General features: G+C 41.1%; 1 protein-coding gene across 28 annotated transcripts in view; it reads right to left on the bottom strand.

Annotated features, from left to right (window-relative positions):
- Positions 1-23,621, bottom strand: part of celf5a (cugbp, Elav-like family member 5a) — a 169,413-nt gene extending 145,792 nt beyond the window's left edge. For all 28 annotated transcript variants that reach the window (XM_029500990.1, XM_029500989.1, XM_029501009.1 and 25 more), the window contains exons 1-2: positions 23,477-23,621; positions 8,217-8,299 (exon numbers count right to left, since the gene is read on the bottom strand). In XM_029500990.1, coding sequence (XP_029356850.1) covers positions 8,217-8,299; positions 23,477-23,621 — 228 coding nt within the window. The remainder of the gene's footprint in view (positions 1-8,216; positions 8,300-23,476) is intronic.
- Between the last annotated feature and the right edge of the window lie 1,507 nt (positions 23,622-25,128).

Below are 25,128 nucleotides of genomic sequence, written 5' to 3'. Positions count from 1 at the left end.
TCATGCTGTGCAGCCCCCATACCCTCTCTGTGGACACTACACCAAAGCAGGGCTAGATCTGCCTTACAAATGAGCTCCCTCTGGTTGCACCACACAAATGTGCCAATTCGGTCTAGCACAGATATACAGCACATGCTGTGTGTGCGCACACATTAGGGGTGTAATGGTACGTGTATTCGTCCCATATCATTCAATACAGGGCATTCGGTACAAATGCACGCGTGTCCTGAACATACCAAAAATATTACCACAGTAAAACAAAGTGGAACTACTCGCCACTCCTTGAACACTATCTCAAAGCGTATGTTGTTGTCAAGCCATCCTAGCAACCTTGTTTAGCATGTAGCACAGACCAGCCTCATGGAGCTTGAGCTACCCAAACAAATCTAAATGAATTAATCCAACTAACGACCCAGTCTAACATTAGTAAAGACGAGCCACGTGGAGCCATCTGGCAACATGTTTTAGCACCCAGAGTTAGCAGAGGAGCATGTGGCTTGTATTTTGGTTTTTTTTTGTATTTTGTTTGTATTTTATACATTGAAGAATTGAGTATGTGAGTAGGATTTCAAGTTTATTTCAAATTGCATAGTAAAGCAAACAAAGTTTTTAATTTTTTGAGCAGTTTGAATGTGAAATTGAAAATGCTTACAATATTTTCTAAATGCCACACTTTAATCGATTTTTCTTTATTACTCATCTTGATTTTCCTACCTAGATCCAGGTATGTTGTTGTTTGTTTTTTTTAAGATCCATCCTTTGTTCAGGGAATTGCTATATATTTCATGTTTTCACTATTTTATGTTTTCAATTTTACAATAAATTGAAAACAAGAAGTTCTGTTGTTGTTTTTTTTTTTTTGCATTTGAAACTGTGATTTCAAACCCAAAGTACATGCCAAATTGTGACTTTAGCGCACTGTTACACCCTTAGTACACAAATATACACAGACACACACAGCCAGACAAGGGAAGGGTTGCTTGAAGTGTGAAAGTATAACTTCAGGCTGTCAACATGACCCTGTGCCACCTTCTCCCTCCTTTCCTCTTTTCTCAATATTTCAACTATTCTTTCACTTCATTTCCCTCTAATCTCTCACACAATCCTTACTCATCCCCCACTCTCTCCCAAAGGCACAAGGTCCAGCCAGTGAGATGTCAGCTCCAATTAGGGTACAATGGGTGATGGGTTTTAAGTCGGTCCTTCATTACTGAGTAAAGTCACATGTACTCTACATTTGCCCATACATCCTAAGCTGCTTGTCTTGTCTATTTGGATATCTGTTTTTTGTACACTTTCTCTTCTCTATTTCAAAATACGCACAAAGACACTTACATTCAGGGCCATAGTTTATCATCCTTGTGTACACCCCACTACTCATTCCCAATCTTTGTATCTGTAGGCAGTGGCACACCTGTACAAGTCTGTACAGAGACCCACAGATGGATTGTCAGGCAGTATCTGGGCCTCTGCACAGCCATGCCCACCGGGCTGGAATAAAACCAGACTCATCTGCTTCACCCTCACTGGTAAAGGTTCACAGTGCTAAACTGGCATTACATTGTCTGAACTGGATGTGTTAGACTGGTACACAAGCAAAAACAAACCTACCGACACACTTAAACAGTTTTTCCCATTACACACATACCCTAGCTCTATAACCCAGATCACAGCAGTGTCACATGACAGAATCTCAGACAGTCGGGCGAGCAGTCTCCAGCCACAACCAGAAATAGGTTAAACAGGCTAAAAATATCAAAAACATTAATAATTCAACTTTTTTGCTAACCTGTACCTCCGAAAAAATAGAACACTTCTCACTGTGAAATGGCTTAACGGGCGGGGTGTGCAGTGGATTACTTTAGTATTTCAAGCAATGCCTCTCCCCAAGAGTCGGTTAGTGAGATACCCTGAGCAGTGGGAGGGGAAGCAGTATTGTGATGTCTTCACTGCCAATGCCATAGATGGGGTCAAATTACGGTCAACTCAAACTCGAGGCAAGCTGTCAAAAAAAAAAAAATAAATAAAAATGGTTGACTTTTTATGTAATGGCAGTGAATATTAATACTGTATTTGTTGTTGTTGTATATGGATGTAGTAAATATAATATAAAATTATATTTCATAATGAAATACATGCTCATTGTTTCATTGAATATTTTGTATTCTCCAAAGGCAGGTGCACAGTGCAGCTCCTGTTCTTTTTTCAAAATACCCTTGGAAGCCAATCCCCTGGGGAGAAGAAGGCTTCACTAAATATGTGGCTAATCTACAACATAGAAAAATGAGCTGAACAAAGGAGAGGTGTGTGCGCCTGTGTGTGTGTGTGTCCGCATGTGTTTTAAAGGGGTATCAGAGGAGCAACAGTGAGACAGAGACAGAAGTTGGAAAACAAGAAACATTGTGGTGGCTCCAACAGTTACCCTGTGTGCTTTAGTCTATTTCTAGCCTCTCTGCTTCAGAGCCATGTATATTGTGTGTGTGTTCGTGTAAGTGTATGTGCATGTGTATACATGTTAGTATAAGTGTGTGTTCTAAAGGTAGGGGGATTCAGTTCCCCTAGGAGCATTTCCTGGTACAGCATTTTCTTTACTGTGTATACTTTACAACAATATGCCAGTAAGTAGACATACATACATACATACATACATACAAGTACAAATGTACATATACTCTCACACATTGACATACAAACACATATAAACACACACACACTCAAAAAAAACACACTAAGACAAAAGTGGTTATGTTGTGGTAACACACTGGTGTTAACACTGTAGTCATACCTACAGAGAAATATAATAAGTGGGAATCACAATAAAAATGTCTACTCACAACTCCTGATGTTTTATGATACCACTGCTCCCTGTATTCATCACAGTGATTTGACTCAGGTAATAAGTTCACAGACAGGCCACGTTACACACATAAAACCATTTGAGTACCAGGATCTACAAAGCTGTCTTTATTCTCATCACAGTGTATCAACAAAGGTTATAAAACATAGACATCAGAGGCAAACTTTTGTAGTTTCTGAGATCAGCTGCGGTCATAGAGCTTATTGTAGTGCTGAGGTCGGCTGGTGGTATTTTTCCGGAGAGAAAATTCCCACCACAGAGGGGTGTTGAAATGTTCGTCCATTTTTGTTTGTTCATCACAGAAGCACAGAGATTTTATTTGAGTGAAACAAAAATAGAACATCTGAGCACCCAGAGCTAATATAAAAAATGGGGAACATAGAAAGAATATAGTATAGGTTTGGTAGTCAAGACACATCACATTTTTCTTTCAACACAAGTCAAATTCACAACTGATTTCTCTGTATAATTTATACAGCAGAGTGGTGTTTTCTTTTCTTTTTTTTTTAAGACAAAGAAAAGAAAGACCTTGTCATGTCTGTTTCAACTCCACTATGGTTTTCTTCTTGACCACATATGCACATGTGCAGGTGCGCACGCACACACACACACACACACGGGTTACCCATAGGCTAAATTCTAATGAGTCCCTTCTCCCTCACTACAAGGCCTCCAATTCTGCCAGCACCGATTGGCTTCATGCTGGCCGGTCCGCACCACTCCCATCCCCACAATGCAGCCACATACAGTGCACACACATGCACAATCATACAGTACACTACACTCATACCACCAACCTTCACAAAGTCTAGCATTGAATTATTCAGCCTTTGCGGCAGCTAGGCTAGCACACAGGATAGCTCAGCTATAGTTGATAAACAGGTGGGTTAGTATGCATGCAGGCAGAAGAGTGTGTATATGTTGTGTGTGCAAATGTGTACACAAAGCCCAATGGAAAAAATTTTGCACTTTACGTCATGTCTATGTACGACTCCACAGCACCCCAGCCTCATTTCTTCAGCACAAGGTCGACAAACTTTCCACAACAGATCCTGGCTCTGCTTCTTGCTTCTCATACATCTTATTATGGTGGGTCTGAGCAAGAGCACATGCACAACTACACATATAAATCCGTGCAAACACACGCACCCACGTGCATACAAACACACAAGCATCCATGTGCACTCGCATGGCAGACTAACAGAGCAGGTATATGTGCAGCAGAGGCCACAGTGCAAGAATGAAAGAGCAGAAGAGACAGAAATGGAGACAGAGGGAGAAGGAGGCAATTGAGAGGGAGGGGATCTACTTAGAGTGTTGACATTTCAGGAGCCCACATGTGTGTGCCGGAGCATAATCTTCTCCCTGCTCTCATTGGGTTTTTAATGCGGGTGCTATTTCCATAAACCTGCCTCCTGAATCACTGCCAGCCTCTTACACTCCCCCCAGGTCGAGCTGTACTAATACCAGGAGTAAATGCATGCAGCAAACACATTTCCACCAATGGCTCTCCAAGACAATCACTGTTGTACACAATGCTAGCATGACAAAAAGGGCAGGGTGGCATGTTTTTCTGTGCTACAGTAAATAGACTTGCTGCAGCAACTGAGATTATTTCTTGGATCTGCTGGATTTGAGGAGTGGCAGTGAGAGGGCAGAGAATTTGAGGAGGGGGGCTGTGTGGAGGAGGGGTTGGGTGGATAGTGTGAAGGATGCAGGATTTTGTCATGATGCTGAGCTGGGTGGAGTAAATCTCCTGCGGACTCGTGTAGAGAGCTATGACACACAAACACACACACACACACACACACACACACCCACACACCCACACACACACACATACCAAATGCTGTAGAAATAGCAACAGTGGGCCTTAACTGCCCTTCTGCTTCTGTTGTATGTTTTTTAAGAGGAAATATATCATAAAGGGGTCATTGGGAAAATATTTTACTATCCAAATCATCATGAGACCCTCCGGTTTTACTTGGTCAGACAAAAAGACTGACACTTGGGTTTTAAAATTAACACACACAAGCATATTCACGTACACAGAGGCACCCATACAGTTACATAACATAAAAAGTAGTGCAGCTCCATCAGCAGCAAACAAGCACAAAACAGCACACAAATAATATATTCAAGCCTGACTATCGTGGGCGTTGTGTGATCACGGCAAGCTGCCATGTGCACATGTTTTCTTCCCACCTTTATACACTGCTATCTGTATATACATAGGGCTGGCTGCAATGCAAAGCCGGTTTACCATAGGCACACAAATACAAACGGCTAATAGAGCCAAGCAACGCACACCTGGTAAACTGTCAGAGCTTCTCCTATTCAGTGGCCAAACTTATGTCAGGCATTCATGTCCCCAAGGCTCCCATCACACTTCACCACAGGAATCTATATTCCAGTCCAGTACACTTCCATTAGGCCATACTGTTCCTTTCAGCAGCTAATGTGTAACAGGGGGACCAGGATAATAACATCCAAGAACACTAGCACTTCTTTCTAATAATAAGAGGACACTGGGTTGTGTTTGAAGCAAACAGTGCCTCCATGCTAATGTGTGGGTTCAAGCAGACATACAGTATGCAACATAACTATATGCACTGCAGGACACACATAAAGTACAAGTTACAATCCTTAAGACTGGATTAATAAAAAAATTATTTCAATACAATTTATATTCAAAATGTGAACAATATAAACCATGAGCTTTTGATAGATCCCTCTGCATGCATACACAATCAAACCAAAGGAAACAATCCATACATGTGGAAGAGAAAAGCCATCTTGATTCAATCATGAGTCAGAGGTCAGATTACGCAGTTGTTCTTCAATAATATACAAGAATTTTCTCAACCCACAGTTTGTTGGCACAAAGCAGAAGCTGTTTCTCTCTGAATATCTGATAAAGTAACAGTTTTTGCCCTTGGGGCCAGCCTAGCTCATATCTAAAATGTACCTGCCATTATCAGTAGCCACAGTTGATTTCACACAAACAGGACTGAAATCTTAAGAATTTTACATATGAAATTCCATTCTCTTGTCTGCTTAAGCGAGAGATTCAATGCTTTGCCCAAGAACATCACACCAGAATCATTGTTTGAAACCAAGCTGGGAACTGACTCTGAAACTATCCATCCCATGAATTCAAATATGTATTTGAGCGTGTGGTAATGAGTGGGTGCATGCTGGTGTCCTTGTGGATGCTGGCATGTGTGTATATGGTGCTTGTTTTGTTTGTGCATGGTGTTCAGCAAAGAGCTAAGCTTGTTAGATGGTTCAATTCTGATTTTTTCATTTCTCAATTCTCAAATCCAAAAGGATTTTGGAGGTTTGACATGACACAAATTCAAAAACTTTAAATAACACCTATGGATGAGTCATCAAATACGAGCGCAGCCAGGCAGGGATTGATGGCAAAAAGACAACATTAAAAACTCATAACTCATCTCTAGAGAATTCATAGTTTACATTAATTACACCATAGCCTGTGGCAAACTGCATATCAAGCAGGATTCTGCAAACAAACAACTGGCATATCTAGTTACCATCAAGCAGTGAAGCAACAGGGGTCATATCGCAAAAGATTTAGGAGCAGGGAGGCTCAAGCGAGGAGGACAGGAGAAGCAGTGGGAGGCAAGCTAACACAAAAACACACAAAACACAGCATGTATTTTCTCTATTATACTTGTGAAAATTCTGCGTCCTAAAACTGATTGCGTATCTTTCCTCAGCAGTTGCTCATTCAGCAAGCAAAAAATGTCTGTAAGCTGTTTAGGCAAACTGGTGAGCTACCATGGTCAGGTGCAGTTAATGCTCTTCATGCTTGTGCACCTGATTGTGTGGCTACAGCATTACAGTACACACTGCCCGTGTTTTCCCTGACCACTGGTGTGTGCATATGTGAGTGAATTTGAGGGGAAGGGAACCGCAGAGCAGGCTCGTCTGTGAGGCCTGACACCCATCAATGTCTGCCTGTTACATTTCTATGACACGCTCTGTCTCAGGAAGAACAGTGGCAGTAGAGCAGTGGGAGGGGAGACACATGGAAGTGGGGTGGACAGTACTGGGTGGGGTCGAGGGGAAGTCAGCAGGAGAGCTGAAGCGGGACTGAAAGATACAAGAAAAGGGTTTTATTCCTCACAGGTGAAAATATGGTAACTTCCAGAGTCAGTGAGTGTGTATTCGTGTGGACACAGTAAATAATATTCTTTACAGCTCTCCAATTGGATAATTGTTAAACCTTTCTAAGTCCAGATTTGTAGAGCTGCACTAAGAAAAGGAGAAGGAACTATAGAGGAGAGGTAGAAATAGCATGAGACTAGTTAGCATCTGTGCCTGTGCCGTCATGCCCCGACTACAAAGCCAGACCCCACATAAAACAGAAAAACAAATCAAATCCTTGCTTTTAACACATAACTACTCTCTCATGAACACATCCTCTGGCATTATGTGAAATAACTTTCTTCCTCTCCGTTCCATTTTATTATTCAAATGCAGAGGAAAAAGAGCCAAACAACAACCTCCAGCCTCACACTTGGCTAATTTGTAGGATAAACAAAACAACTGATTTCTTAAGAAAGCCACCGGAAAAAATATTTAGCTAGCGCTAGTTTTATTTGCATGATTAATCTGAAACATGTAGGCTGGGTTTTTGGGCTCTTTGTCTGGCATCGGAGGGAGTCTTGTGGGTGAGGGGCAGTGGTTGAGCTAATCCTTACTGATGTTTCTCCCTGTTGCAGCCGTGGTCTGGCCATGTTAAGCCATCCTGCCACAATGGGGAGCCACTTCTACCCACCTTCTTTTCCAGCATCATTGTCTTGACACTAATAGGATCTCATAAAGAAACAACTATACAGACAGCTGCACCTACACAAATGCACAGACATGAATCCAGGTGACTACATGATTAAGCACTAATTAGACAGCAGCAGAGTGATTTTCTCTTTATTAAATGAACTGAATGATTCTAAATGCTGTTTGACATATTTTCTGCTAACATCACATCTCCAGAAATAAAGAGCTTTTCCCCAAAAAACTGTCATTCTATGCTATTGCTTCAAATGTAGGAAGCAGAGTAGGTCGGATCAATGCTGGCAATATCCCCTTGAGGACAGACACATGGAAAAGTTGAAACCAGGCCTTCAAAAGGCTGAGCTATTGATTGAATTGCTTTCTAAAGTGTTTTTCATCTCTGGGACTATACAAGGAGACTGCCGGCTGGTGTGAAGCCGGGTGCAGATGGCATTGGTGACCACCATAGAGAGAAAAGAGAGACGAGAGAGAGACAGCAAGTGAGAAGAGGAGGGGGGGAAAAGAGAGACAGGGAACGAGAGAGAAAGACTCTTACCCCTGGCAGTGTTTTCTGTTCATGGAGAGCATTCTGGGCTTTGATGGCCGACTCTCTGGCGCAGTAGGTAAGGAATGCACAACCTGCAATAGAGGTACACAGCATATGAATCTCACAAGAACCAGGTATACTGATATGAGCATTAAACAAAGATGAGTGACTTACCATACATTTCAAAATTGTATAGCAATTTAAGAAAACAATCAACAAAGAATGCCATACCAACAAGGAAGATGAACTACAAGACAATTTAACAATTACAGAGCAATTAAAAACATTAAGGAACAAGATCTATATTAAGGCCCTCTTTAACTAATGAAAAAAAGTCCATACAGACATTCCTTAGAAAAACTGTGTCAAATAGATGAAAACAGGCAACCGTGCAATATAGCAGGCTACATGTGGGCAGTTTTCAATGGTGGCACAGAAAGAAGAAAAAAAAAAAGCCACAGCATAAAAGGAGGAGACGAGCAGAGAATTCTTTGGATGAATTGCCAGGCCTGTACAGCCCCCCGGAGTAACATGCCCTGTCCAAAACTCCAAGCAGCCTGGCCCTGGCCAGTGTCCCCATCTTGAATGGTTGTGACAACAGTGGAAGGAAGGAACAAAAGAAACAGGGCTGTAGGAGAGAGGACGGGGTGTGATCAGTGTCAGGATGGAGAAAGCAGGAGATAGTCACAGAGGGAAGGAAAAGACAGGACGTAATGTTAAAATGTTAAAACTTTTCAGGGTGACTGCATAACTACAAGGTACGAGTATACCTCCATACACGCACATGCACACACACCGCGCACACACATACACACACACACACACACACACATATCTGTCAGATTTTAAGATTCCAGAGAGGGGCAGATAAGAAAAGGCAGGGAGGACAGGAGAGCAAGAGAAAGCAGATGGAGTATTGAGGCAATCATTTTCCCCCTGACTGTCTGAATAAATAGATTTGCTTGTGTTCTATTAATGAGGTTCATATGAGATACCATGCATCATATTTCTGCCACTCTGAAGATGGTTTATTAGCGGACACTGCATTTTGGATCTCATTTCAACAGCCACATGTATTCAGTGGCTGGTGATGTATTAAGTGTCTTCACTGGCAATATTCCTATCTGTTTTCCTTGCTGTGTATTAGATCGCTTTCACACAAAGAAATGGTGCATATCTTTTTTGCAATTTCAGTAAACATCTGCACCATAACTTCAGGAGAACTGCATCGAAAAGCAGGGTTAAAGTCTCTCCCATCAGTTGATTGAGCTGTAACCTTTTTAATGTTGCTGCTTTAAACCAAGAGTGTCTGCAAATGTGGGTAAGGGTTAGGGCACATTACTGGTATTTCACCAGTCTTATTAAAAAAAAAAATCACAAACAGTTCCTTATGTGCTGTTTTATGAAACTAGTCCCTTTGCTTGTGTTCTACACTGTTTAATCACACCTTGCTTTTTATTATAAGAAGGGCAGAAAGCGAGTCTTTCAGAGGTCATGACCTCTGAGCTGGCTGACTGTAGCACTAGTGTCAAGGTGCAGCCCCTCCCCATTGCCTTTTGTGTCCCAGCACCCCTGACCTAATGATTTCCAACGGCCACCAAATAAATCATTCAATCACTCACATTGCTGTCTATTCCCTTTCTCTATTCTGAGTCCGCTTGAAAAGAAATACTAAGACTGCAGCAATGTTGTTTTGGGTTGTTTGTTTGTTTGTTTGTTTGTTTTTTAAATGGGTGAAGGTAATGGGTGGGAATGGCTCAGTTTTTGCAAATGTTTTTCTCCTTTTCTCACTCTCTCTGGGTTTGTTGTTGTTGGTTTACTTGACAAATGCTGGCCCCGTCTCTGAATAAGAAACAAGCATTTTGCATTACAATCACAAACACAATTTATTTGTTAATGTGCAATGCACTGGGCATTGCGAATAAATTAATAACAAACACAACACTGGCAAACAAAAGAGAAACATGAACTCCATTTAAATGTGATTGTGTGCTCTTTAATGTATGGCTTAATAAGAATTTGCAGGCCAGAGGCGAAAAAGCTTTAACAACTCCATAATAGGAATCCAAACACGTACAAATTGCCACTGCTGTATTGCATACCAAGTGTAAAACTGTGGGAGGGGGGGCGCATGATGAAATTGTTTGAAACACAACAAAAAACCACTGTAATCGGAGCCTGCTGATACAGCAGTGGGGGAAGCCTTCCCACTGTGAGGAGATGATCCTCTGCATCATCTGATAGAAACCTAAAACAGGCTGATCTCACACACCGATTTCAGCTCCAAAGAGGAGAAACTCCTCCTTTTCTTTGTTCCATTCTCTCCTCCTTTCTCTACTTTCTCTCCACCGATGCTAACTTCACTCCATTCATCTCCCATTCCTGAATGATCTTTTTTTTTTTAAGTGTGCACAGCATGTGTACACTAAAATGGGTGTGAGTCTCTCCATCTTCACTGTGTTGAATTGGCACGTAATTAAAGCATCTTATAGAAGAGAGAGTGGGGCGGTGCACTGGAAGGAACTGTGTAGCTGGGGTGAAAGCAGTCATTGACATTCATGCAGCCCAAGACTCCCCATTACCAAGACTGTGGGACTGTCTTTCCTGTGTTTCAAGTTTACAGGTTCTGTATATTAAGACACACATTCACATCTGATCATGGTCCTGTGATTTGCCATGTCAGAGGACTTAATATAGCCACATAATTAACATATTGCCTGACTCAAACACATACATCCAAAAAAAAAAATAACTGTGCTATGTACTTTGCACAGAATACAATTTTAATAGTTGCCACACATCAAATGAGCAAACTGCTTACACTAACAGGAAATTATCCTTCTATCACTTCTCTACTGGCGATTTAAATTTCATAAATAGAAATTAAAATGTTTACTTAGGTTTGAAAATCTCATGCTTAATTTTGTTATCCAGGGTGCCCCTGCAGTGGTATCCCTCCAGTAAACAATTTGTTTTTCTGCAACTGTGAGCAGCTCTTCAATTTTCTTTTGAGCAATTCTCTGTGGGATATTAATGTCAGTCAGCATCAGGAAATCCAGCTGATTTCGAATGCAAGCTGACATCTTTGATTGTATTTAATTTTGTCACAGATTTAGGGCATTCATTCTAGAAAACCTGCCTAATATTAGTGTGCACAATCACATGACCAGATATGTATATATCTTACTACTAAGTTTAACTGCTGTCGTCCTCTTTGTTGCACACACAAGGACCTACAATGGTAACAATATGTATGAATCCAGTCATCACTGAACAAAAATATAGTACAATTGTGCAAAAATCTTGATATTTGCTGGACACAACACATGGTCACAGCTATGAAAATGCAATTCAGCTCCTACAAAAAAAAAAAAAAAAAAGTAATCATCACAGTTACATTAAAATACAGCCAACACTGACATTTACACATTATTCCCCTGGGACTAGTGTAGAGGTGTTTACAGTGGGGACACCTCGCTAACGTAAAGGGAACCGTTTACAGTGTGGTTCCTGTTGTATAGAAAAGTAGTCAGTCGTCAGCTATACTATCCAAAATATGGTGCGATGGGCTTTATGAAAATTAATGCTAAAACTACAGATATTTGTCCCCACAGCCAAAACACGTCTCCCATTCTATCCTATAAATAATTCAGATAGTGGATGTATATTAAAAAATAAATAGGCTAGAATGAAATGACAACTGATAGCGTGATTGTTGAGGTTTACCGTGCTTATTACTGCAGTCAGGAAGGAAAACATTAGAAACATCAAAAGGTTTCACATGAATAAAGCCAGAAACATAATCAATTTAACCTTATTCAATTATTTTAGATAATTTCGGTTTTACTAACTCCACTATATATATATATATATATATATATATCTGATCTTTGTACAGCATAATTACTCCAAAAGAAAAAACTATCGGACAAAACCTTAACTTATTCTCCACTTCCCAAAAGTCACAGACCAACCTGGAGAGACTGTGGATGGACAGGATATAAACAAAATTAGCATTTAGCATCAGGTCAGCTAGCTATCGGTTGACTCACCAAAGTCAAAGAGCCTTCGGTACATTTTGGTGAACGACTCCTGCTGAACGCACAGCTATCTGTTCCCAGCAAAGAAGACTCTTACTCCGAATTCGTGGGAAAAATAAAGGAAAATAGTCTTTAAAAGTTTTCTTTAAATATTTTCCGTCGGAGCTCAGCAGCTTCATTACGGGCAAACGCTCCAGTTACCTGATTGGCTCATTCAAATTCAAAATAACTTTATTGGTATAATTGTTAATGAACGTTGTATCTTTAAAGTCTTCACACACAAAAAATAAATGCTAAAATTCAACACTTACTGTGAATTAAGATGCATATGATGCCAGTCACCAGAGATGTGAGTGAGCAAAATTATGTTTTTAAACTAAGCACGTTTTTGACCAGTGAAACTGTTACAAGCATGTGTGTCATAAATATATTGACAGGGGTGCAACAAATGGAAACCTGTTTCCTGCATTCATTGTTTTGTTCAATTTTTGTTTCTGTTTTGGTGTTGGGGTTTTCTTGTTTGTTTGGTTGGTTGGTTTGTTGATTTTTTGTGGGGTTTTTTTTTTGTTTTTGTTTTTGTTTTTTTTTTTCGGGTGGGGGGGGTTACTTTTACTTGAATACCATTTCACAACAGTCAGTCTGCCTCAGCAGGTAATGAAACTGATATATCCCAGTGAGACCATGAAGTGATTAGGTTCTACCTGCCACTATGGCATCTCACGTGCCGGAGCGCTATACGAATGTCCTACTTCGGCATTGGTATTGGGCATCAATCATGTACTGTTGAATTGTCAAATATGAATGCAATGCCTAGGAGACCTGGCTGCTTTAAACCACAACCTCTCTCTTTTTGCTCCCCTTTTCATACCCTCTCTGCTCCCTTTTCTCCATCTCCTCGCCCTGGAGGAGCCAAGTTGCCCCAGTGTAATGAAAAAGTGTGAACTTGCTCTCAGTGTGGCATTTCCTTGGCCAGAAAGTGTGAGGTTAGCAGAAACCAAGCCAGTCCTGGCACCAGTCTTGCCTGCTCCCTCACACATCATTTGCACTCTTTGGAAAATGCTATCAATGTGGGTAGATTACTTGCTTACTTCATTTACTGCCATGTGGGGCTCTGGGTGAAGTGATAGCCTTTTTCAGAGGGGTCGGAAGAAACACACATCATCAGCACTGATACAATGTGATTATGACCTGAATCATTGCCAGCCAGGGAAGCAGGCGGCTCAGTGGCACAGATTGACCATGAGGGGGGTAATCAGTCTGGTCTCAGAGAAGCTTTTAACTTTTTATAATCACTCCCTACCGTTGGAAAAAAAAGACCCTCAATCTTTTCACACATTCAAACAATCACCTAAGTAGGATGGACAGAGATGTTTAACAAAAAAGACGAGGCAGAGCATGGAGTTAGCTGGGACTTCCTAAAATCCTTTCACTCATTGTTCTGACAACAACATGTTCTCTGCCCAGGGCTAATGGGCTTGTACAGTTATGAATCCTGTAATATTAGCGGTAGGCTAGCATAACCTGTAAACCTTAATTAAGTCATTCAACCACCTTAAAGTGGGCCAGCAACTGTTGAGTCACAACTCCTGATCCTGGAGCAAACCACAGTCCTCCATCATTCCTTCATCAATCACTCCATCCTTTCATCTCTCCTGCGTACAACTCCAAATGCTCTTCCATTTCTCCTCTCACTACCCTGCCCATCATTCCTTCACCTTGAGCAATGGCTGGGGGAGGATGAGCGTTGCAGAGCACTGGGGAACATCAGTGTCCATCTTGGGGGCAAAAAAATAGTCCCCAGATCCTCCCTGGTATCCTCTGTGACCCCTGACTATGAGACTACAGCCATTGATTTGTTGCTACTCACTCACATTGACTACACTAGCCTCCAAGCAGCAGTCAAACAGATCCATAGGCAGCACATCCCAAAGGGACTGTTTGAGTGTGTATTTACAGAACATATACATGCACGTTATTGTGGGGTGTGCATTGCCTAATGAGTGTGACAAACGCAATAAATTCTTTCAGAAATGCTCTATCCATGTTTTTTGGATCAATATCAAAGCATAGAAGCCACCATAGCAATGCAGGGAGTGAGACTTTGATAACCTCACACTTCAAAATCTATTGTATGGCACTGAGGTTAAACAGTTCTCTCAAGGCAAAAGTGGTGCTTCATATATAATCCAACTGTAGAGTATTTCTCTCAAAAGCTCACATATATACTTAGGACTTCACACTGTAGGCGTACCAGCATAAAAGAGACTGAAAACAGTGAAGTACTTCCAGCTATAGTTTCTGAAAAAGTTCTAAAATAATGCCTTTTGGCAGAAACAGGGAAGTTTTGGGAGGTGGAGAGAGCAACTGCAACTGACCATACTTTCCCAGGTTGGCCTGAACCCTCTTGATTTCCTTGGCTTTTGCAGAGTATTTGGATACTCCATCCCTCTACAGCTAATACAGCCAGAGCCAAATCTATAAGTCCATCTAGTGGCCTGCATCCCTAACGAGAAAGCTAATTGACACTGTTAATGGGTGGAGTTTCACAGAGCTGTAAATAATGTGTAGGTTCACACTTCCTCCGCCCTGCTGTGTTACTTATGGAAGGGAAACAGGAGTTTACCTGCCAAGTCCCGTCATTCCTCCTCCCTGAGCCAAGTCTGCTTGGGCCAAGGGATTCGCTCAGCAATCAATAGAAGTCTCTCTGAAAATGCCCAACCCCCCCGCCCCCACCCATACCTAGAAAGTAAAAAAACTGCATCTTCTCTTCGTCATGTATTAAAACAAACGATGATGCCAGCAACGGGACAATAATAAGGAAATAAAGGAAATAATAAAATTACCCTTGGCTGACAACCATTCCCTACTGATGTATAGTACCAGAAAAAGCACAATGTTTCCACTGACGCAAACGCCTCTGATTGGCTCATTTGCAGTATTGCCAACAATGTTTGCCCTCATTCAAAAGGTGAAAGGCATTTAAACCTTTGGGACTCATCAATTGATCATGCGAAGCCACAATCATAGATGACTGGCAGCTGCAAACCGACTGTGGACTAATAGACAGATCAGGTTTTCAGTCACTTTGATTTTACAAATTAAAAGATACCTTTAAAGACAGAACTTCAAAGGCCCAGAGGTTGCCTGGATGGAGTGATTGAAAGAGAAGGAGAGAAGCTATGGCTCCCTGGCTGCTCAACATGCAAATTCTTCTTCATCATACGACACACTTTAAGAGGAAACACAAGCAAATATTTTCAACTATGCTTTGCATAGCAAAAAGACTCCTTTGTGTCCTTGTCCTGGCTTTCTTTCTTTATTTATCTCATGTCACCACTGAGCTGGTGAAGAGTAATAATTAACACTAATGATCTGACTAACAAGCAGGCACCGGGGTGTTAATTGAATTGACGTGTATTTCCTAGTAACCACATTCAGCCTAGAGGATACCAGAAATACTGTTCTGCTGACGGATTGTAAATGAATAGAGAGAGAAAGAGATAGATAGATAGATAGATGGAAAGAATAGGAACATGAATAAATATCATGCATGGATAGGTAAAAGAAGATAGGAGTATGAAATAAATCTAACGAGCAGACATAATGATATGAAAACCCATCAGCCATTAATTAATTTGAGTAGTCTTTTTTAATTAAGCCAGATCTACCGTCAGATAGTGAACCACAGATCGGATGCCATGTTGGAACTCATATAAAGTCCACATGCTCTGCTCATTCACTCAAATTAACATTTGATCATCAAGAAAAAAGAAACACAAATTATGTCTTTCATATCTCTCTTCTGCACTGTTTGGCTTTCAATTTGTTTGTATCACACAAAAAAAAAAAAGGGAAAAAAAATGTGGACGACGATACATCTCCAGTACAAAGCCCCTGACCAATTTGTGTCTCTGGCAATAAAGTACAGAGACTGTTAGCTACGGCGATGCTCTTTCAGTGGGCAAGATAGATGGAAGGTGTGAGGGGAGCGATTGCTGCGTGATGGAAGGAACTGGGTGTGAAGGGAGGGGTGGAGCAGTGCTGAAGATGAGGGGGACATGGTCCTACAACCGTCTCTTGTGTCTCTCCCTCATTCTCTCCATCCTTTTGAACACAGTATGGGAGCAGTCTTTTGGGGGAGGCTGGCAGGCAATCAGTGATGTCATGCCAGCAGTGCAGCGATGGCAGCTTAACCTATTTTCGGAAATACCACAGAATTTCTATTTATAACCATGCTGAGCAGCATGTATCTTCACACATCCTGCACAGACCTTAGAATTCATAGACATTTTTCAATCTAATGATGTTTTCAGCATAAGAGAGCAATACCCTTACATTGTTAAGAAAATGGTTTTAATGTTAATCATACAGTTGGAGGTGGACAATTATTCATATTGTCAAAAAAAACAAAAAACAAAAAATGAGCTTTCTTTGTGTCTCAACTTAAAAGATCATAATTGTTGTGTATATAGATGTTTTGGGAATAATAAGTGGTTCACCTTAAAGAGCAGTGTTAGAAACGGAAATATTTCACATCAAAATAGCCTCTGCTCCTTCTTGTCTATCTTCCTGTGCCCCCCCTCCCGCCAGAGGGATCCTCCATGTCCCAAGCTGAGCCATCACTCTATTCTCCCACTGCCGGGGAAAAAAAAAAATCAACCATTTGTTTTTGCATCTCTGACAAACACTTCATCTTTTCCCTTCCACTTATCCATCTGTCCATACATCCTCTCTGCTGTGCCCATTTGTCTGTCTGTCATTCGCCTTTTGGGTCATGGTGCATACGTTTGCCATGCTCCCTGTCCGATTCCCCCTCAGTCACAGTGGGCTGTGGGACAGAGAGGGATTGAATGACGGTGCTAAATCATAGCTGCTCAGCTTTGTGTTCACATGCACTCTCAGGCAGATACATGTACGACATTTATGCATTGTTCATTCACACCAGCATCAAGGGCTCAAATATTTGGCAATCAGAGAGATGTGACAGCTTGACTAATCTGTGATTGTTTTTTGGCCAAAACATGGGGGTTAGCAAGCCCTCCAAGGGCACAGTACTATAAGGCAAGACAAATAACTTATTATTTTCCAGGCTTGTACAAGGCTTTATCGCATGAGTTCTCCTGAACCATTCCAAAATGGAGAGGGATTATCACAAAACATTGCATTAAAATCTCCTCTCTCCCCTCTCCCTTGTTATTTCATTTTCCTTCTAAAATGAATCTGTGCCCAGTCAGGCTCAAACACAACATTAAAGAGCTCATGCTATTCTAACAGAAACCACCAACCCCCTCCTCCCTCCCTCCCTTTTTTTCCCTCTGTGCCTTTAAAACCCCCCCTCATAAGAGTACACTCTGCTCTGTAGGCAATGGCACTCTCTGCTAAGCTGCCCATACAAAATAGATAGGCTTCTATCCCTCTATTTAGACTAAGGAAATAGCTGTGACCTTTGTGTATGAACAAGAAAGCTGCACTATTCCAGTAACTCTACCTTCAGAAGAGAAATGTGACCTGAAATACACCAAATTAAACCAAAAATCCTCTCTCTAAAGTTTGAAAACACCACCGACACAAGCAGGAGAAATTATCTTTACAAATTTCAAAGTTACTGCCTTTTTTGTCGCATCGATTACATGAATATTCATGCATTCATTCATTCATTCATTCATCGTCTACCTTTTATCCATTTCCAGGTTAAGGGTGGTGCTGGAGCCAATCCCAGCTCACTCTGGGTGAGGGCGGGGTGCACCCTGGAGAGGCCACCAGTCCATCACAGGGCCAACACACAGAGACAGCCAGAGACCAACAAGCACTCACACTCACACTCAGAGCTACAAACAATTAAAGTCAAACCCAAACATGATGCCTTTGGATGGTGGGAGGAAACTGGAGTACCCAGAGGAATCCCACACAAGCATGGGGAGAACATGTACGCCACACAGAAAGGCCCCAGGCCGGGAACAGACCCATGACCTTCTTGTTGCGAGGCAACAGTGCTAACCACTATGCTGCCGGGCCACCAAATTATTTGGATAATATTTCAAATATTAAAGTCTCCCATAAATCAAAACAACAGTTGTTGGTCATGGTTGGTCATGGATTGGAATTAGCATTTATATTTACTGGTGTCAATACATAATAGCAAAACGGTCTAGAAGACATTTGTATCAACAAGAGGAGCTTTACTTGCTCAGGTGGCTGAGTGCCTCCAGATCTGTCCCTGTTCACAAAACCCACAATGAAACCTCGGCCATCGCATCGCTTTTTTGTGTGTATTTACTGAAATATCATAAAATATGCTTCATAAACAAGTATCTTTGTGTTAACGTTGGCTCATGTTTACCTTAAAACCTCACTGCACATCTCCGCACGTCTTTCCATGCTCTAGACACCCATTAACAGCAAACATATTCCACAAAGGTCAGGTAGTAAACGCACTTCCAATATACTGAAAGCAAAATATACCGCAAGCCATAATGAATGTTGCATTGGTGCAGGAAATCAATCCATCTGAAGGGCTCTCTTGGGCAGGGATTAAGGGGAAAGAGACGGAGACAGAATGAAAGCCAGGTGAGTTTGGTGAGCGGACACTAACCTCCTGCAGAGCGCGGCCTTGTCGGCATCCTGAGATTGGCAATCTCCTTGGAAAACCAACAGAAATGAGGAGAAGAGAGCGGGAGGCATCTCTCCTCATCCTGAAGTCAAGGCCCATAGCGCCTGTCAGTACCAGTTGAGCTGATGCATCTTTTATGAGGAAAGCCCTGTTGCTTATTACAATATTTACAGACGTTTAAAGATTGCAATGCAAGTGTTGTTACTGCATTAGCTTGGCTCGGTGGCCTTTGCTCACTCGCCCTGACAGAAGATTTTAATTCAGATTTGTAAGTCGAATCACTGCACAAAACTGCAAGGAGACTGATAATTGTTTTTCCTGCCACTCAGTCCAGGTGGAATGGAATTTATTTCTCCTTAAACCCCCTATGAAATTATTTAATTTTGATAGCGACCACACAAGCGTCATATTGACAAAACACAAACGGACCATTGCTGAAATGAATAATATCACAGCATATTTATTTATAGCTTATCCCTGTCACCTCCAGAGCTCTGTTTATGGTCTGTAAGTGAATTGAATTCATCTGTTTCCTCAGGGGGATGCTGTCGTCCTGCAGTGCCGTGATCTTTGACACTTCCTATAAGGAACCTGCAATATGGAGACGTGTAGATGCACTCACACTTCATCATATCGAAGGGGAGAGAGGCCTCAATGAGCCGGGGCTCGCTTTAATCAGTGCTAATGCCTTTCAGCTTTAATTGTATACAGGAAAACTTTATATTAATACCATGTAGTTTGGTTTGATGCGTATCCTGTGTTTCAACTATTCCTTTTTCCTGCCTTCTCTCCTTTTTATTGGGAAGACAACCCACTGAGGAATGCTATCTATCACACTGACTCAGAGGAGGAGAAAAAATAAAAACTTGAATAAATATTTCATTAGATTATTCTGTGATTTACTGTGCTTCTGCTTGGCTGAGGTCTACGGCAATATCTCTGGTCCATTTATAAAGGCATTAACACAATGATACCAGACACTAGCTTAATATTGATACTGGGCTGCCATTTGCCTGCAGATTGGAGCAGCACAGGGATCGTTTTTTCTGTGCTGATTTGCACCTGCAAAAAAAAAAAAAAAAAGAATCTTTTCTCCCTTCTCCATCCATCTTCTTTGGCCACGTCTTACTTTAATGGGTGAGGGAAGATTAGTCAATCTCAACTAAACTCATTGTTTATGATCTCTCTTGACAATTAGAGCAATTCATTCAAAATCGATGTGAAAAAATAAATAAATAAATAAATAAATCAAACATTGCTTCAAGGACACAGTTTTTCTGAGAAGACAAAACAACAATGTAAACACATGACCAAAATAAAGACTACCGATTATCCCTGGTTCTGCTGAAGTATATGTGCATAAACATTAAAGTGTGTTCTGCATGTGCTGTAAGTGGGAGCTAATTAGAGCCAAGGGGAGAAGTTTTCACAGTCTGTGATAAATTCAACATCAGGAAATCCTCTACCTATTAATACCAATTGGGCGACAATAATTGGCAGGCCATCGACAGCGTGGGCAGAATTAATCATTTGAAGAGGGAGACTAGACTGAATTTTTAATTGGCAGAGGCAGCCACTATTTAGGGAGGCAACCAGCTGATCACCCAAGAGACTGCTGCTTCAGACAATGCACATTTGCTAATCCTCTTGAGTCAAGTTATTATGGCCATGCATTATTATCACACTTTACAAACTAATTCCATGTTTTCCCTCATGGATTACCAAGGGAGAAAAAATCTGTTGCATAACAAAATAGAAAATAATAAACACACAAAGCACAATGTAGATGAAATGAAAATCAAAATGACAGAATAAGTGCAAGGGCTATAAATGCACAACACTTAGTATGATGAAAACGTGCGTGTGCGTGTGTGCGTGCGTTTATCCTTCTGTCCATCAGTGTTCGTCAGCCTGAATGTGCATCTTACAGGGTGCTGTTCTACTGTTGCTATTGGGATCCATATTTATAATCCGTTCTGCTTAATAATGCGATTAACTATAAAATAACTTCATCAGAGATCATTGACATATTAGGGTTTGATTATGTATTGTTAATCGTGTGGTCAGAATTCATTAGATTCTAAGCCATTTATTTCACAGACTTATCTAAAGTTAATTAGTTGTAAGTTAATGAGAGAGCAGGGAAAAAAGAAAAACATTACTAATAATACATTCAGACTGGACTTTTTACACACATTTAGCTTCTTTGGGTAGATGGTCTCTGGCCTAAATTTATGTATTTTGTTAATCAAACTGAGGAAATTGTAACGGTTGTTAGAGTTTTATACTCTAAAAATGCTTAGTAATCTTTTGCATATGATTTTCAAAATGACATGGACTTTGAGGAGGGGACCTTAGTTTTCATACTTGTGTCTTTATTCCGTTGCTTTACTTTCCCTGGGGCGACACTGATGTAATAAACCCAAGACAGTTATAATAATACGAAGACAACACATGTATGTGAGTTGTCAGCTTGTTTTAATCTTGTAAAAAGAAGCTGAGTGAATAACTTGGTATATTTATGCTAAACTTTACTAATTAAATAAAAATAAACTCAATGCTAAACTCTACTTAATAATTAGAATGCATATTATAGTTATAATTAAGCCTGAATAAAATGCAAAATCTATTAAAACTCTATTGCCTCTCCATGGAAACACATTTAAGAGTAAATTATCTTTACCCTGACGCAGCAATGAAGCAACAATCACTCAAAAGCTTAATACTGCAATCATTATGCAACATAGAGCAAAGACGTGTAATACGAACGGATGACTGCTAAGTGAGTGCTATATCGAAAAACTGGCTTCCCATCTATAAGTTGTCAATATCACCTGAAGATTAGGTGGGAACAGTTCCCATTTAGACCTCATAAAATATGTGACACAATCTAATACTAGCTATGTCTGTCGTTAAACCTCCATCAGCTTGAACGTTTTGTGATCCAAACGTGATGAGACTGCAGGAAATTTTAGCTCACATGAAAAAATGTCAGGCATGTATTTATATTTTTTCATTTGTCTTACTGCTTTATGCCCCTTTTATTCCATTATGACCTTACTGTATATTTGTTCGGTCTTTGAAAAACTGTGTCTTCTGGACTCAGTACATGAGCTCTATCACAGTTGTGTGAAATGTCAACGTAATTCATATCTTCTGATGGTGATTCTATATGTCACAGGAGACATTATATTGTAGTAATGCTCGCAAATGGCATTTACATTACTGTCAAATATTGTTATTTTTCTTTTCTAAATGTCGCTGCAATGAAAGGCTTATCTGCTCTGCTAACATCCTCACATATCACCATCAGCTCGGCAGGGAACAAGATGAAGAACCAAAAATGGCATTCAGACGTAGCAGCACTATGACAAAACGACAGTCATGGTTATGCCTGTGGTCTGTAACATCTGTGGGTCAGTTCTAGAAACACGCATTTAAACCATAACTGTTACGCAAAAGAAGAAAGTATGTCCCAACTCTTGCTCACAGAGGGCCCACCCCCCTTTTGAATGACAGATGTGATCTTACACTGTGTTTAAATGATGATTAAAATGAAAGCAGCAGTTATGGTGGCCAGCTGGTGACGGACTGTATCATCATGGAACAGTCCTGACTCTTAACCAACCTACAGCCCTCAATGTGGAAGTAATTAACGAAATGAAAGTTGGTTGCAACTGTAGCAGTGATGAATGATGATGATGATGATGATGGTGATGATGATGATGACGTCTACACTGTGAGGTTGGAGGAGGGGGGGTGGGTGGTTTTTCCCACCCAGCCTCTGTGATCTCTATCGCCATATATCCTTGATAGCCAACTTCATTATGGAAGGTGGAAGTTGTCGGCTGGATTTACGCCCTCTCTGCCTCCCTCTGTCTTCCATCTCAGCAGAAGCAGCGCAGCATCAGGGGCCACTCTGCGTGCCGACGTCCGTCATCTTGTGACAGTCCCTGCGCCCTTTGGAGACACTGTGGTACTGAACTGATTGGGCCGTGTCGGGTTTGTACCCAGCCCGACGTTAAAGAAAGCATATGGATGAATAAATGATGCCGTCCCCTCCTCAAGAGATGGGACTGGCAAACGAAAGGCTCTTTAAAAATGCATCCTCTCGGAGCGCCTCTGCCCCACTTTGGAGCGCGTTTACAAAATCCTCCTCAGTTGCAATCAAATAAAAACCAAACACACAACACAGAATGTCACCGGATCATTCCCGATCCGCAGTTGGACCGTGGCATTTGTAAATCTCCCATTTTGAATGACCGTGTAACAAAAAAAAAAAAAAAAGTGGAATTACCGAGATGGGAATAGAAAAGGCTCGGAAATGCTGTGGCAGTCTTAAAAATGACAGAACTTAAAATAAGACACACAACAAGCGGAACTGGGTCAAAATGCCAAAGCTGATGGATGTTAGATGAATATTTGTGAGAAATGATTCACATGATGATACTAATTGATATTACTGGGCTGATAGCCAGACTGATCATTTCTGGATTAAGCTGGATAACATTTTTTTTTTTTTTATTATTGACATACATCCGCGTTTTCGGAGGCAGGCCTGAGTTTAAAACACATCCCTTCACGGCACAGGGAATAATAAGCAGTCATTCAGCCGTTACCTTTGTGCATGCCGGTGTATCGGTCCTTGAGAACTGTCAGTTCGTGGATTTTCCCAAACTGTTCAAACAGGGGCTTCAGGTCTTTTTCTTCCAAGTTCCGAGGTATCTGCCCGATAAACAGCTTAATGGCATCTTGGTCTTTCATGTTGCCGCTCTCCGGATGAATTGAAATGGGTTCTGACCCGTTCATGGGTTTCGGGAATGTGATCTGAGGGTACTGGTGCTGATGTGGGATCAGTAGTAGTGGTGGTTGGGTCGGCGGTGCCCCCGGTCCGGTGAAAACCAGGCTGGAGTGAGCGGGCTGGGGCTGCTGTGGATGGTGCTGCCTTCTTGTTTCAGTCTGAGTGAATCTGGCCATTCTGAGCTGGGAGCAGAGTGGATAATAATGACAACACACACACACACACACACACACACACACACACTGTGAGAGAGCAAGCACTCAGCTGGAAACCAGGCTGACTTTCTATCCGACACACAACACACACGCACACACAGCACAAAGCAGAAAAGGGGGATGATAGGCGGAATAGACGCACAGGAGCGATATTAGACGCTCTGCAGCGCCACCCAGTGTCCCTTCTGTCAGACAGACTCCAGCTTCTGGAAAACACAATTACTGATTGGACTTTTACTTTTATAATGTAGTCACACATTTTGATCTGTTACAGCAGGAAAAGTGAATGTGTCACCAATGACACTTTCAATTGCTTATCTGGTCTCAGCTTCCAAGTCCATTGTTGATTTTGTTCCTCACATCTGTATTTTTGCAGCGTTGACATGTTTAAATGAATTTGTATCCGTGAAAAAGCGCACTGAGTATAAATGAAAGTAAACAAGTCATACCAGGCCATTTCAAACCTCTGATGTATTTGTTGCAATTGTGTTTTAGTGTAAGTCACGTGGGATGTGTTAAGTCTTATATGCAGCCAGTAAAATGAGAAAAGAGACAAAACTACCAAAGAGGTTGGATAAAACTGAAGCAACAAGACCAGAACAGACACACGAAGAACATTTACATTTACTGTGATCTGAAGTGGGGAAACACTTGATTTATACTTGAATACAACATGACTCAAGTGTTCTTCTAAAGTTCCAGACTTTTGTAAGATTGCCCCTCTGAGTTATCAAACCTCTAATCATACCATTTCCAGAGCAGAAACACTGAATGCTGAGTCGGAGCCCAGTTTTAGGTGAACTTCCCAGTTAACCTTTCAATGTCCTGCTCAACCGTTTGGTAGAGCACATTTTGATATTTGAATGTATTTTAATACATTTACCACGAAGTGTCATCTCAATTGTTTGGTAGAGGCCTATATTTTAAAAACTGTTTTTTAATTTTGTCCTTATTATTGCCCCGAGGAAATAATGTTTCTATAGTCTTTTTCTTAGTGAGGACATTAAAGGGTTAAATCCCTCAGTTTAACTGGAAAGTTTTTACTATGACCATGTAAAGTGAATCTGCATCAAACTATTAATCTTGTAACTTAGAGGGATACACTGTATAGAATGAACTTAACTCATATTAAAGAAACATTGATATTCTCCATAAACCACTTTTAGGCAAAAATATTCATTGAGGATAAAACCCAGTAAAATAATTACACAGGACATTATCTGAAAACGACAGCTCGACTATTTCAGCAATCAAT

This window comes from Echeneis naucrates, chromosome 4, assembly GCF_900963305.1.
Source record: "Echeneis naucrates chromosome 4, fEcheNa1.1, whole genome shotgun sequence".
In the NCBI taxonomy this organism is placed as follows: domain Eukaryota; kingdom Metazoa; phylum Chordata; class Actinopteri; order Carangiformes; family Echeneidae; genus Echeneis; species Echeneis naucrates.
Note: the sequence above shows the minus strand (reverse complement) of the source record. Positions and strands in the feature narration are given on the sequence as shown.